This window comes from Cajanus cajan, chromosome 7 (assembly GCF_000230855.2).
Source record: "Cajanus cajan strain Asha chromosome 7, NIPB_CcT2T_4, whole genome shotgun sequence".
Taxonomy (NCBI): Eukaryota; Viridiplantae; Streptophyta; class Magnoliopsida; order Fabales; family Fabaceae; genus Cajanus; species Cajanus cajan.
Window position 1 is genome coordinate 1,809,139 of NC_138523.1, and position 15,855 is coordinate 1,824,993.

The 15,855-nt window shown below is 31.2% G+C and overlaps 1 protein-coding gene across 1 annotated transcript; it reads right to left on the reverse strand.

Moving 5' to 3' along the window:
- Positions 1–11,775: 11,775 nt before the first annotated feature.
- Positions 11,776–12,659, reverse strand: LOC109805217 (enoyl-CoA delta isomerase 2, peroxisomal). The gene has a single exon (XM_020367233.3). It carries the CDS (start codon positions 12,605–12,607, stop codon positions 11,891–11,893), a length of 717 nt encoding a protein of 238 aa, XP_020222822.1. The 5' UTR covers positions 12,608–12,659; the 3' UTR covers positions 11,776–11,890.
- Positions 12,660–15,855: the final 3,196 nt, after the last annotated feature.

Consider the following 15,855-nt stretch of genomic DNA (forward strand, 5'->3'; position numbering starts at 1 on the left):
TTCTGGAAGATCGTCTGATCTGTGTGGGTGGAGGATAAATTATAGGAGAAGACTGATCAGAAGAGCTAAGTTGATTATTTGACTCTGAAAAGCTTGGTTGAGAAAGAGTCAATTCATTACTATTTAGATATTCAGGCTCAATTTGGTCAGAGGAATGTAATTCAGGCTGAGGTTGATTAGAAGTATGATGTGGTGCATTTATGGATGAAAACAAAAGTTGTTCTGCTGCAGGGGTGAAAGTAACAGGTCGGTCATGTGCAACAGTGGCTTTGGAAGTAGGCTGAAAGTTGTAGTTAGTGGATAAAAAGGTGTTGTCGGTTTGGGCATTAGATAAAGGTGTGTCGGTTTGAGTATTGAAACATTTGATGTATGGAAAATGATTTTCATAAAATATAACATTCCTACTTACATCAAGAGAATGAGTTTTTAAATTATATAAGAGGTACCCTTTTGTGTAATTTTTAAAACCAAGAAATATACAAGGGTCAGCTCGGGCATCCAATTTCTTACGATTAGCAACAAGAGTACTTTCATAACACAAGCATCCAAAAACTATAAAAAGAGAAATATCATATTGTTTATTATATAACTTGATAAAAGGGGAAGTTTCATGCAGAATAGGGGTAGGAATACAATTAATAATAGTGGCTGCATGTTGAATAGCAAAACACCAAAATAAAGGAGGAAGACCATTGTGAAAAAGAAGGGCACGAGTGACATTGAGAAGATGTTGATGCTTTCTCTCCACAATACCATTCTGCTCTGGTGTTTCAATGCAGCTAGTTTGATGAATAATTCCTTTTTCTTGGTAGAAATTATTCATTAAAAACTCAGCTCCATTATCACTCCTTATAATTTTGACCTTGGTATCAAATTGCCTTTCAACAAGAGAAATGAAATTGATTATGTGTTTCCTTGTTTCAGACTTGCTATTCATTAAATAAACCCAAGTGTAACGTGTGAAATCATCCACAATAGTTAAGAAATATCGATGCCCGTGCATGGAAATCACAGAACAGGGACCCCAAATATCAACATGAATAATTTCAAAAGCTCTTGATGTTTTAGAAATGCTTAAAGAAAAAAGGAGTTTTCTTTGCTTAGAATAATGACAAGTGCTGCAACTGAAATTTTTATTGATGGTGATGTAAGGGTATTGTTTCATCATGGATTCTAAGCGTTTACATGAGGGATGTCCTAGTCGAAAATGCCATAAATCTATAGGGACGACAATAGAAACAGGATGTATAACAGAAGAACAAGTAGGTGACATAGTGACAGGTCTGGCTTCCAAGGTATACAATCCATTGCAGACGTCAACTATACCAATCCTTTTCAAAGTGTTTAGATACTGTATGACACATGAGTCAGGGAGAAAAGTTAGTTTACAACGAAGAGTAGATACAAGCTTCGAAATAGAAATCAAATTGAAACTAAAATCTGGTATATACAAGACATTGGAAAGAATAAATTGATCACTAAACTTCACTACACCCGAATGAGTAGCATGAACATGTTGGCCATTAGGTAGTTTAACAGTGATGGGTTTAATAACATAATCTGTAAAATAATATGAGAGTGATGAATTCATACCCTTCTTATCACTCAAACTTTATATCTCTCCCCTCAAACCACTTGAACTACATTATTACTCCTAATCAAAATGCAAAGATGGTTGTTTGTGCAGAAAAATTCATTTATTTCTGCACATGGTAGCAAAAAGATTTTCATACAATTCAATTATTTAGGTGCAATTTGAGTAGTGATATCACATCTAAAGATGACAAGTAAATACATCCGTAAAGAATGTCTGAATCCACTCCAACTTTAACAAAAAATATTCGGTTTGACCAAACATAGGTATAGATATGGATAATATTTGATTTATTGAGTCAGGTACAAAGACGAGATAAGTATATACATACCCAACATATACTCGTAAATTTATAGAAACTTAATTTATTTTTAAAAAAATTTACTTGACAATTATATAATTCTTACTTTATTTTAAATTTATTTCAAATAAAACTTAATTCACACAATTTTGTAATTGCTATTTTGTTAAAAATTTTGTTTATTCTTATATATGTTTTTAAAAAAAAAATTAATTAATTATTGAACAAGTACAAATATATTCAATATCCAATAAGAACGAGGATGAGAATGTAAATTTCAAACAAGAAAGAGAACAGAGATGAGGATAGTGAAACCTATGTCCGTCGCACTCGATTCCCATCCCTAATCATTTGTAGTATTAATGTATTGTGTTTATGCATAATTTTGCATTCAATAGAGTAGAGGTAGAATTTCCATACAGTGAAATAACTACTTGTGAAACCAATCACACAAAAAGAAAGTCTGAGTAATAAAATTGATTTTTTTAAAGAATGATTGAGGATCGAATGTATAACTTCATGCACTTTAGTTAACTCCTACTACTATAGTAATTTTTTATGATCCTTTAAAAGTAACTTGATCATAATATTATTATTTTTAACTAAATTAATATTTCAACTTAAGAAAAAAACAAAATCTCGCAATATATATGAACTTTTCAAGTAGTATTTTATTGAATTCCATCAAGAGGTCATGAAACTGGGACGGAGCTAGCCTAGGATGGATTGGGGCCAAATGGCCTATCATAAAATAAATAATTAAAATCTATATAGTAAATATGTATATATTAAGTAAATATTTCTTCGAGACTCTAATTTTTTAATGTTTTAAAATTTTTTTCTAAATTTTTTTGATATTTTACACATTTCAAGTGATATTAAAAAAAATTTCACGTGTACTCGTATTTAATAATTAATATTTTTACTTCATAACTATAATTGTCTTACTCTACATATTTCAAGGTATTAAATGAGGGTACTCTAGACTTAACATACTAATATTAAATATTTCTTAAGAGGTGTGCAAAAACCTTAAACATATAAAATTATGGTTCAAAAGAAATAATATCTGATTTATTGAATTGGGTACAAGGAAGGGATAGGTATATACATACCCACCCTGTACCCATACTCACTTTAAATTTCTAAAAACTTAATTTATTTTTTAGAATTTACTTGACATTTATATAATTCTTAATCTATTTTAAATTTATTTCAAATGAAATTTAATTAACATAATTTTATAATTGCTATTATGTTAAAAAATTTGTTTATTTTTATATTTTTTTAAAAAAAAAATTAGTCTACCCTATTTCATCACCTGTCACTTTTAAACATACATTGTCTGTAAAATTATATGAGAAGAACTTTCTTCTCTAGACTCAACAAGTCGATGTAGTCATTGTTGCACATAAGCTTTAAAGGTTCACAATCAATTCTTTAATTCCTAAAACATTTGCCACTAAAACTAACACACTTTGGATCAACCCACTAAAGAATATGAATGATGAATTGTCCAAGACCAAATGATATTACCTGGTTACTTTCTTGTCTATCAAACTTAATCCTTTCGTTGTTCTTGGATGCAAACACTCATGGGAAGTTTGGGACAAAGGTCACAAACATTTGTACTCCCAAGTGAAGGCCAAGGTGAGGCAACTTAGATATGAACTAAAGAGTAGTAAGAAAATTAAATGCCTTAATAATGAGTATGTGTTAAGAATTAAAGTTATTGTTGACTCCTTAATAGTTGTTGGTGATATTGTAACTCAACAAGATCAAGTTGATGTTATTTTAGAAAGATTTTGAAGAATATAACCCAATTTTTATGATGATGTATTGACGAATGCACCCAATTTCAGTGACTAACCTTGAGTCGTTGTTGATGGTGCAAGAAGAACAACTTGAGAATTTAAAATTGTTTAATTGTTGGGTTAGTTTCTGTTAATGCAGTGCAGGGTACAATGAAACACGGTTTATAAAATTTTAATCAAGGAGGAAAACGAGGCAATAGAGGTCATGGAGGTTGTGGAAATCGCAAAACTCGTGGCAAAGGAAAAGGGCCTAGGCCAACCTGTCAATTGTATTATAAATATGAGCATGATGCCTACAATTGCTACAACAAATTTGACCCTAATTTCATCCATTAATCACCCCCTCCAAGTGGTTTTCCAAATACTCAAGGTTCACAAAATGCACCAAATTCATCCCAAAATCTTACACAAATTACTCCATAACCTCATGCTTATGTTGCTTCTTAGCAGGGTGTTAATGCTCCATCAACACAAGAGGTGAAAATCTAGGTTGAAACACACCTTGGTACCCTGATTCAAGTGCCACCCATCATGTCACCTTTGATCCTTATCACTTGACTCAAGGCACAACATATACTAATTATGAGCAACTCCATATGGCAAATGGGTAACGTCTAAATATTACTTCTATTAGCTCATATAAAATTCTCTATTCCATTTCTCCCAAAATTACTCTTAAATTAAATTATTTTTTTTCTTGTGTCTTTCATAACTAAGAACTCGGTTTCTCTTTCCAAATTTTTCAAAGATAATAATGAGTATTTTTGAGTTCCATCTTTTCACTGTTTTGTAAAATGCAAGGTATCTAACAAGATTCTCCTTCAAGGTTAGCTCAATCTTAATGGCCTTTACAACTTTCAGCAACTCCACTTTCTTCCAAAGTCCACTCTTTGAGCATCCTCCCAATTTCAGTCTTTTTTTAGTGTTGTAAACACAATCTTGTAAAATAATGAATCTAATTGCACTTCTTTCTCTACTTTCACAATGTGGCATAGGCACCTTGGTCATACTCATGTTAGTGCCATTAGAAGTATTCTTTATTTGTGTAAAGTAGCATATCAAAGTAAAATTATATTAGATTTTTGTAGTGCCCGTTGCTTAGGAAAGACTTATAGGATTCATGCTCCTCCATCCAACACTGTATATACTAAACCATTTAAGTTAATATTTAGTGACCTTTGGGACCTTTCTCCTTATGAGTTAACTTGTGGATATATTTATTACATCACATTCAAAGATGCTTTTACTAGACATACTTGGATATATTTCATCAACAAAAAATATGATGTTATTCTTGCCTTTAATTAGTTTTGTGAACTCATTAAAACTCTCCACTACCTTAAAAGTTGTGCAAATTGATTAGGGAAGAGAGTTTAGAGCTTTTACTAATATTTTAAATGAAAAAGGCATTGTACATAAGTTAACTTGTCCTCATACCTCACACCGAAATGGTATTATTGAGAGAAAACATCGTCAAATTGTTGAATTGGGTCTTACTTTGTTAGCCCAAGAAAAATTACCTTATAAGTTTTGGTATCATAGCTTTACAAATTCTGTGTGGTTAATAAATAGTTTTCCTACCTTGGCCTTAACTCAATTTAGTTTCCTTTTTCATATGCTCTTTTTGATAAACATCCTGATAATAGTAATTTGATTGGTGTTGCTTGCTTTCCTTTTCTTAGACCTTATAACCAACACAAAATGCAATTTAGATCCCAAGAATGAATCTAATTAGGTTTATCACCTCAACATAAAGGGCACAAATGACTTGACAACAATGGGAGAATATAAATACCTAAGGATATTTTATTTAATGAATTTAGGTTTCCATATGAAAGTATATATTCTAGCACATCTTCCTCACAAACATAATCCATTTTTTCCTCTCATCTTCTAATTACTCCGTTGTCTCATGCTCAATAGCCTTTTAATAATATTCCACTCTCAAGTTTAGTTTTTGTTAAGTTATCATCATTTGATCCTATATTTGGTAACTCTTCTTTGAGTCATAATAATTTTGTCATTTCTTTCTATCCAGTATCGAAACTTGAGTCATCTAATCCATCACCACATCCTTTAACAATCAGTTTTCCACTTTCATCTTCTACTATTGTCACTCTCAATACTCATCATATGGCTACTCAATCTAAGACTAAGAATTTGAAACCAAAAGTTTTGTTATCTCTCACTAAGCCACATACTGTGAAAGGTTTTAGCTAATCTAGATTGGTTAACTGCTATGAAAACTAAATATTCTATGGGTAATAATACTTGAACTCTTGTGTCTCTACCCCCACAATAGGCAATCCATGGGTTATAAATAGGTAAATAAGGTCAAAGAAAATTGTGATGGATCAATAAAGAAATATAAGGCTCGTTAGATTAATGAAACATTTTCCCTAGTTATGAAGCCTAGTATAATAAAAATCATACTTACCCTTACCTACAAGTGGTAGATTAAGCAAATTGACATAAATAATGCCTTTCTCCATGGATTCTTGAAAGAGGAAATCTACATGGTTCAACCTCTAGGCTCTGATGCATAAGATAAATCTCTAGTTTGAAAAAATAGAGCCTTATATGATCTTAATCATGCTCTGAGACAGTGGTATGAAAGACTAACATCTGTTCTGTTATAGTTTGGCTTAAAATCTAGCAAATGTGATCATTCATTATTTACATATACTCATGTTGGAAATCATCTATATGTGTTGGTGTATGTTCTCACTAGATCCTTTCATTCTCTAATTACTTTTTTCATTCAGAAACTTAATACCTCTTTTGCATATAAGAGCTTGGTGATTTAGATTATTTTCTTGGTACATAAGTCAATAAAACAATTGTTGGTTCCTTGTTTCTCTCACAAAATAAATACATCTGAGAACTTCTTGCTAAGGTTGGCATGCTTAAGGCCAATCCTATTACAACACCTATGGTTAACAATCTAAAATTGTCTCAGTTTGGTACAGATTCTATTTTTGATGCTTCTCTTTGTCAATCACCTATTGGAGGTCTACAACATGCAACTCACACACGTCCTGAAATTGCTTATGATGTGAAAAATGTGTGCCAATTCATGGCTCACCCCCTTGAAAGTCACTAGAAGGTCATAAAGTGTATACCAAGGTATCTAAAAGGCACATTATCCTATGGTTTTGAACTAAAACTTACACCTTCTAGTTCTCTAATTTTCATTATTACTACTTATAGTGATGCTAATTGGGATAATGATTTAGATAATCATTGATCTACCTTTGGATACTATGTTGTCTATTTTGGATCAAACGTAGTTTCTTGGTGTTCTAAGAAACAAATCCTTGTTGCTCAATCTATAATTGAGGTCAAGCATAGGAGTATGGCATATGCTACTTTTGAATTGTTGTTGACCTAATACTTATTGCAGGAAATGCATATCTCCTTCTTTGAACCATGCTTGTATTGCGATTACTCAACCGCCATCGCTCTCTCTCATAACTTGATACTACATGTTATAACTAAACACTTAGAGTTGGATATTCATGTTGTTCGTGAAAAAGCAGTATCAAATGCTCTTTAAGTTGTTCATGTTCGTGTTGCTGCTCAAATTACAGATGCTCTTACCAAGCCTTTATCCTCTTCATTATTCTTTGCTTTCAACACCAAACTCAATGTGTGTTCAAGTTTTGACCCACATTGGGTTTACGAGAGGTTATTAGAGTAGTAGTGAATTAAATAAATAAAGCATATTTATGTGCCACCTATCCAACTCCATTGAATGCAAGACTATGTAGAAATACAATACATTGGTACTAGATATGATTAAGGATAACAACAGAGCGGGACAGATGTAAATTTTAGTATCTTTGTCTCCGTTTTATTCTTGTACCCTATATTCTCGTCCACATATCCATTGGTTATGAAATTTGCATTCCCATCCCCGTCTCCATTGGATATCGAGTATACACATACCCACCTCGTATCTGCTCATAAATTTATTTATGAAACATATTATTTACACATGAACAATAAATTTCAATCTTTTTGTTATATCAACTACTAAGCCTTATAATCAACCATCTTTAAACAACAAACTCTAATTTAATAATTATTACTAGTTGATTTTAAATTAATCTCACTATAAAATGTATTGACACAACATTAGTGAATTTTGTCTCATGAATCTAAGCCTCAATTAATCATCATTATATTTTCTGATACAATGAAAAATTCACAATCTTAAATATCAATTAATTTATGACATCTATATAACATCTCATATTATTTAAAATATTGTAATATGGATAACATCATATTACTCATAATTTTCCTCTAACTCATGTCATGAATGACTATAATTTTTAAGAGTTAAATTCAAAAACTAATCAATATATATAATATCATCATACCACACAGATATCAACACATAATAATATTGATTTTATTAAAGTAAGTCTTATTTCTCATTCATGATAACAAATATTAGTAATTATTCTTCCCACTATAAAAAGGATCTCAAGAATTAATTGTCAAATGATGTCTCACACTTATTTATTCATGAAGAATAGTATTCTTAAATTAATATTATTATTATCTACACCTTTAACTAAAATTGAAACCAATCAAATTGAAAGATCCATTCACCTGAATGTATACTCATTGACATAATATATTCCATAGCAAATCACAACTGTATATTTAATTAGTGGCAATTCTATATAATTGTAATTAAATTGCATATCAGTAACTAGGGGTGGGTAGTTGGACCCGGGTTTGCGGACCGGTCCGTAAGCCCGCGGATTTCGCGGATAACGGACCCGTTTTTTTTCAAATCCATATGACTATGTGTAATTTTTGAGTCCGGCCCGTGAAGTCCGCGGACTTGACAGATTTAATTCGCGGACTTCACTAATTAATATTTTTAAATATTACGATTTTAATATTAAGTTGTGTATTTAATTTTTTAAATTATTATGACATTAAAATTATATTTAGTTGGCATGTATTTGTCATTTAAATTATTTTGATGACATTTTGATACTTTTATTATTGAAAGTTTGGTACTATTATTTAAGTATTTGTAATTATTTTTATTTTAATATTTTAATATTTAGAATTTTAAACTATTTTAACTATTGATAAATTTTAGTATGATAAAATTTAGCTTATAAATAAAAAATATTTTTTTTCTTCTAATTTTATGTATTTTTATTTTTTAAAAATTTATTTTTTTGAACCATTATTTAGGCCCGCGAACCGGTCTGTTATTCGCAGATTTTGGCAAGCCGGATACGGACTTAAAAAATAAATCCATTTATTTTACAGACCAAATTTATCCGACCCGTATAAAATATAAGTTTTACGGACCGGACCTTAAACGGGCCGGACCGTATACCTACCCCTATGAGTAACCTATGTATGTGCCGTGTAACAACAATCGCTGAATAAGACAACCAACCTTTCGATAATATACTTGAAAAAAGATACTAGAAAGAAAGCTACTTGCATTAAGCACGAAACTCTCACTAACCCATGACATATGCATTAATTTGATATTAATATAGGTGAAGGCCTCCATTAGACGACGTTCACGAGAGTGGTCTCAATCTTGAAGAAGAATTTACCAAACTCATATCTTAAAGCACAAATCTTGGCTGAGCTGCTCACGAAGTCACAATCAAACTTAGTCCAGTCCAACTCCATCATAATAATTGCGGATATAAACTCCTTATGAAACTCATCCCTCTTAAAGAGAATCATCAATGGCAGAATAACATTAGACTGACCAATTCATACATTATTTTTCTCCACATGTGACTACCACCATGATACATTAACTGTTCTTTAGATTGTTGTCTATAAATACCGAAAACACAAATGTATTTGAACTCCTAGAAATATACCTTACACTCATATGCAAGTCTCTAAACTCCTACTGAATCATAATATTTATAGAAAAAAATAATGATAAATGTAATTATAATAATTAAAACCAATTTATTTCAAAACATTTGATCTCTAATATTAATTAAAAGAACAACAGTTAAATTATTATATATCATTAAAACTAATATTAATTAAACTTTAATATCACTAATTAATAAAATAATTATTTTAAATTTAAATTCAAAATAATTTTACAAATTAATTAACCTTAGGCTAAAAACCTAATTTGGTCCCTTATAATCTTTTTTTGTTTTAATTTAGTCCCTCATTAATTTTTGGTCTCAATTTGGTCCCAAACTAATTAATTGGTTTCAATTTAGTCCCAAAATAATTAATTAGTTTCAATGTGGGACTTCCGTCCAAATTATTTAAACGGAGTTAACTTTTGACCACGTGGCATCCACGTGGATGAGAATTTTTTTTGAAAACACCTGGACCGGAACGGCCCGTTCTGAAACTGGAACGGGCCGTTCTGGTTGCAAAATTAAAACACCATCAGTGACGCAGAACGGGTCGTTCTGAAAACAGAACGGTCCGTTCTGCTTTCAGAACGGGCCGTTATGGATTCAGAACGACCCGTTCCAAAACTGTGAATAAAAAATTCTTTGCTTAATTGTGTTTTTGATATTATAATTATGCAATTTTGATCTCTAAAGTTTTAATTGAGTAATTTCAGTCCTTAAAAGATTATAGTTGTGTAATTTTAATCTCATAATTTTTAATTGAACAATTTTAATCTCTTAAATATCATAATTGTTCAATTTTAGTCTTTCTCATTAAAAATTTAATAATTTTATAATTTTAATATATATATATATATATATAATGTTTTAAAACTATATAATTGTTTGTTTATTTAAATTAACGTATATTATTATTTTTTTAATGTATCAAATAATATATATTTATTATTACTAAATAAATAAAATTTATATATTATTAGTATTTTAATATTACTGATAAATTAATATCAATAATATTTTTACAATATTTATAAATAAATTAATAATTTGATAAATATAACTTAATATATATTAATATACTTTTACAAAAATATAAATATATAAGATCAGATATATATTTCTAATTAATATACTTATATTTTTATAAAAGTATATTAATATATAACAAGTTATATTTATCAAATTATTAGTTTATCTATAAATATATTAATAATATTATTGATATAATATCGAAAATTATAATATACGTTAATTTGAATAGATAAATAATTATTTAATTTTAAAACATTATATATATATATATATTAAAATTATTAATTTTTAATGGGAGAAACAAAAATCATACTATTATGATATTCGAGGGACTAAAATTGTTCAATTAAAAATTGAAGGACCAAAATCGCGCAATTGTAATTCTTTAAGGACTAAAATTATGCAATTAAAATCTTGGAGATCACAAAACTGCACAATTGTAATACTTGAGAGATAAAAAATGCAATTAAACCAATATTCTTGATTAATTTTATTAAAAAATATAATAATTTTGAAAAATATTTTTTATGGTAAAAATTTTAAAATTACCTATTTTTATAAAATATAATTATCTTATAAATAGAGTAATAATTTTTTCTTTCTCTTTCTGTTTGAAGAAATATTTAAATATCACTTTATAATTTTTTGCAACTTATTTAAGATTAAAAGAATAAAATGATAAAAATTAATAAAATAAACATAATAAAATAAAATATAAAAAATATTAATATATTTATTTTATTAGATATAATAACATAATTAAAATATAATTAATAATATATATTTTATAAAATTATTAATATTTTATATATATAAAAAATAAAATAAAACTGAAATGGCCCATTCTGAAACCGGAACGGGTCGTTCTGGGTGCACTTTTGGTGTGTTAATTTTGCACCTAGAACGGGCCGTTCCGGATGCAAAATTAACACACCAAAAATGCACCCAGAACGGCCCGTTCCGATTTCAGAACGGGCCGTTCTGGGTCCAGGTGTTTTAAAAAAAAATTTCATCCACGTATGCATCTACGTGACGTTCACGTGGCCAAAAATAAACACCATTAAAGTAATTTGGACGGAAAGTCTCACATTGAAACCAATTAATTAGTTTGGGACTAAATTGAAACCAATTAATTAGTTTGGGACCAAATTGAGACAAAAAATTAATGAGAAACTAAATTAAAAAAAAAAAAATTATAAGAAACCAAATTAGATTTTAAGCCTTAACCTTATAAGGTATCTCAAAACAAAACAATAGTAACTAATCAGATCTTGGAAACAATGGCTTTAGGTGTTAAACCCAAAGTAGCACAAAATTGAGGGTACAAAGTCTTTCTAATTTCGGCATAAGCGTCCCCAACCCACTCTCTCTGTGCCAACTCCTCCCCCAGGCGCATCGCAGCCTCCACGGTGCCCTCCGCGCTATCGTGCGCCGACTGAACGATCCCCATCGCCACCGCCTCCACCGCCCTCACCTTCCTCCCGCCCAGCACCACGTCGCGCCTCGCCGCCGCCATCTTGGCCGTGGCCACGGCGGCGAAGTAGTCGGGGAGCGTGATGCCGAGGTCCACCTCCGGCATGTAGATGACGCCGCGGTCGCTCCTCATGAGGACGTAATCGTGCGCGAGCGCCAAGACGGTTCCGGCGGCGGCGGCGTGGCCGGAGAGGGCGGCGACGGTGGGCATGGGGAGGGAGAGGAGCGCGGCGAGGACGGCGCGGAGGGAGTCGGACATGCGGCGGAGGCGGCGGCGGGCGGAGGGCTGGTCGGCGGCGGCCTGCGCCCAGCGGAAGTCGAATCCGTTGCAGAAGAATCTGCCGTGCGCGGCGGTGATGAGGGCGGAGGAGGCGGTGGCTTGGGAGTTGAGTTGGGAGAGGGCGGCGAGGAGGGAGGAGAGGAGGGCGGGGTTGAGGCGGTGCTGTTCGTCGTTCTCGCTTGTTAGGGTTAGAACGAAGACTGACCCTCGCTTCTCTAACGTGCACATGGTGGTGTTTGGTAATGGTAAGAGACTCTTGTCTTGGCTTTTATTTCTAGATATGCTAATCTATAAATATTTTATAACAAAAAGGATGGAAGTGCATGGTTTAATTTTTATATCCATTGGGGATTTCCAATTTATCTTTTACATATGAAAGTTTATTAAATACGAAATTATGAGCTGGTCTGATAAAATTAGCTTATTTGATGATTGAAAGTTGGTAAATGATAAGTTATCATTAAGTTAGGAGTTCAAAAATTAGAAAATTATAAATTGATTAATTGGATTAAAAATATCTAATAAAATTAAATGATAGACTTTTTAGCCAGGTTTTTGGCCACTATAATTAATAAGAAAAATAAAGTAAGAAAAATAAAAATTTTAAAAGCAAGGAAGGAATCATGATGGGGTTTCTTTTTTCGTGGGAATTGTTTACACGTGTTTCAATAAATGGTTTCATATGGCAAAAAACAATATTTTAAATTATATTAATTATTTTTTATATATGATGTGTGGTGTAAAATAATGTAATTTGCAAATAAAAATATTTTGTTTTAGCTAGAATTGGAAATGTTGTGACGTGTGAATCTAACAAGCTTTATTTTTGTTACAGATCTCAATTTAAATCATGTGAAGGCTTGGAAGGAAGCAAGGGACAAAAATTGTGTCAAAAATTACATTGTGCATGGTAATATAGAATGCAATGGCGAAGCTAGAAGTGATAACAAAAGTTACTTTGACTCTGCTGCAGTTCAAATGCTTCTTGAGCTACAAAACTAGGAAAAGGTTTCAATTGATGCTCCCCTTTCTTTATAGGGGAAGAGAATGGATGGAGTAAAAAAAAAAAAAGAATTGTTATATTGAATTAATATAGATAAATGGTTTTTATTTTATACGTGTATAGTTAATTAGTTTTTTTTTTTTTTTATCTCTTTTATGCTTTAGTTATTTGGGGTCTAGACAATATACAATAGGCCACTTCCCTCTTTTTTGTATGGAAAACATTTATTTCATTTCTATTTAGATGCATATTCAGTTTATCTTTTTGTGTTGGAACCCTAGTAATATGGTAGTAGATGAATACTTATTTTTGTAAAAACGCTTTTGTGGTCTTTTTCTTGTGACACCATTGTCGAGCCTTCTTTTTCACTATGAATAATGAATCATAGTCTACAAACACCTTCGAAATGGACAACATCATAAACATTGACCCATCCTTTATCTTTACCAATCTTTATTACCTTAATTCTAGTGAAAACCCTAGCCTTATCCTCATTTCTCCATCTCTTAATGGCGATAACTACCATTCTTTGGAGCCACACAATGTATTGTATCCTTCTCATAAAAAATAAGCACAAATTCATTGATGGCTCCATCACGGCTTCAGCCAAAACCAATGCACTCTTCAAAGCATGGGAACAATGCAACATTATCGTTGTTTCATGGATCAATCATAGTTTTTCTTCACACATTGCAGGAAGCATTGATTACATTGATAACGCAAGATTTAGGGAAGATTTAGGGATGATAATAGGACGGGGCAGATACAAGTTTTAGTATCATCATTCCTATTCACGTACCTTATATCTATCGTCGTTCTCGTACCCTATATTCATCCTCATCCTCATACTTGCTAGGTATGGAATTAATTAGCATTTCCATTCTCGTCTTCATCGAATATCAAATATACTTATACTTGCTCAAAATTTAATTAATATTTTTTGCAAAAAATTATTAAAAAAATATTGTCAACATAGAGTAACAACTACAAAATTATATTAATTAAATTTTATTTAAAATATAATAAAAATTACATAAATATCAAGTAAATTCTAAAAAAAAAATTATAAAAATTTAAAGTGAGTACAAGTACAGGTACAGGGTGAGTATGTATATATATACTCAAACTTGTCCCCGTACCCCATTCAATAAATTGAATATTACTCGTACTCATATCTATATTCGGTTAAATCAGATATTCTCTATCAAAATTATGACAAATTTGAACATTGCCCATAGTTACGGGTTTACTTGTCATCTCTAACAAGATTGTTATGGTCGGATCTACAAGATTGGTACTCTTAGGGTAACTAATTTTGCATCTCAAGTTTGTTTCAAGATTTACATTCTATGCGCCAAGGTGACAAAATTGTATCCACGTATTTTACTAATCTAAAAACTATTTGGGAAGAACTGGAAATTATTTGACCCCTGATTGTATCTGTTCTTCTACATGTTCTTGTAATTTTACAAAGAGTATGGATTCATACAAGAATAGTGAATTTGTAATTTGCTTCCTCAAAGGATTAAATGACAATTTTGACATTGTAAAAAGCCAAATGCTTCTTCATGAAACCCTTCCTGCCATCAATAGGGCTTTATTCACTCTTGTTATCCAACAAGAACATAAAACCCGAGATCCTGTTAATCCCACTTCTTCTTTATTATCTATTGCCACTACCAACTATTCTTGGAATCCTAACAATAAACCTAACTAACAATTATCAAGATCGCGTGTCAACAATAATTTCTCAACTAGTAGAGGTCGTGAAAGGGAAAGCAATAAGCAGTGTAACTATTGTGGCTAATTGTATCACACATACCTGTTACCTCAAACATGGGTTTCTCCTTGGGTCAAAACCCATAAACATCAACAATGTTGTTAATGCCACCATTGTTGAATCGATCACACATGACAACTCCAATTCCTATAAAGCTAAGAAAATCGTCTCTATGCAACTATTAATCGATGAATATATTCACTTGATCCATCTACTACAATAATTCAAGTTAGATACATTTGCCACTTCTCAAAATACTAATTCAACTATTATTGATACTCCTAGCAATAACCACATCATTTCAAATGTGACACCTTTCAGGTATCTTTTCCACAAACCTAACAAAACAGATATTAGATATAGGTTCTTACTCTCCATATTTTGATAATGTTAATTTATACTTATAATTATTAGTTTTCTACATTAACAATATCAACTTTCTTTTAACTTTTAACCAGCTTCTAATGATTTTTTTGTAATTAATTTGAATATATTTAACATTACTTAATTATGCCACTAATCCCCATTTTTTGGCTAACATTTGATCAAGAAGTGGCTTTAGAGCAAGCCAAACAAGAGATGACAAATGGAAGTGAAGAAGAAAGACTTTATGAAGATCATCTTGAAGATTCTATAGCGTCGAACGCCACTTTAGTCACAATTGACACAGTCTAGATAGAGAATCCTTGTCTT

Excerpts from the sequence above, each read along its gene's own strand:
- LOC109805217 (XM_020367233.3), bottom strand. The coding sequence starts at position 12,607 with ATGTGCACGTTAGAGAAGCGAGGGTCAGTCTTCGTTCTAACCCTAACA.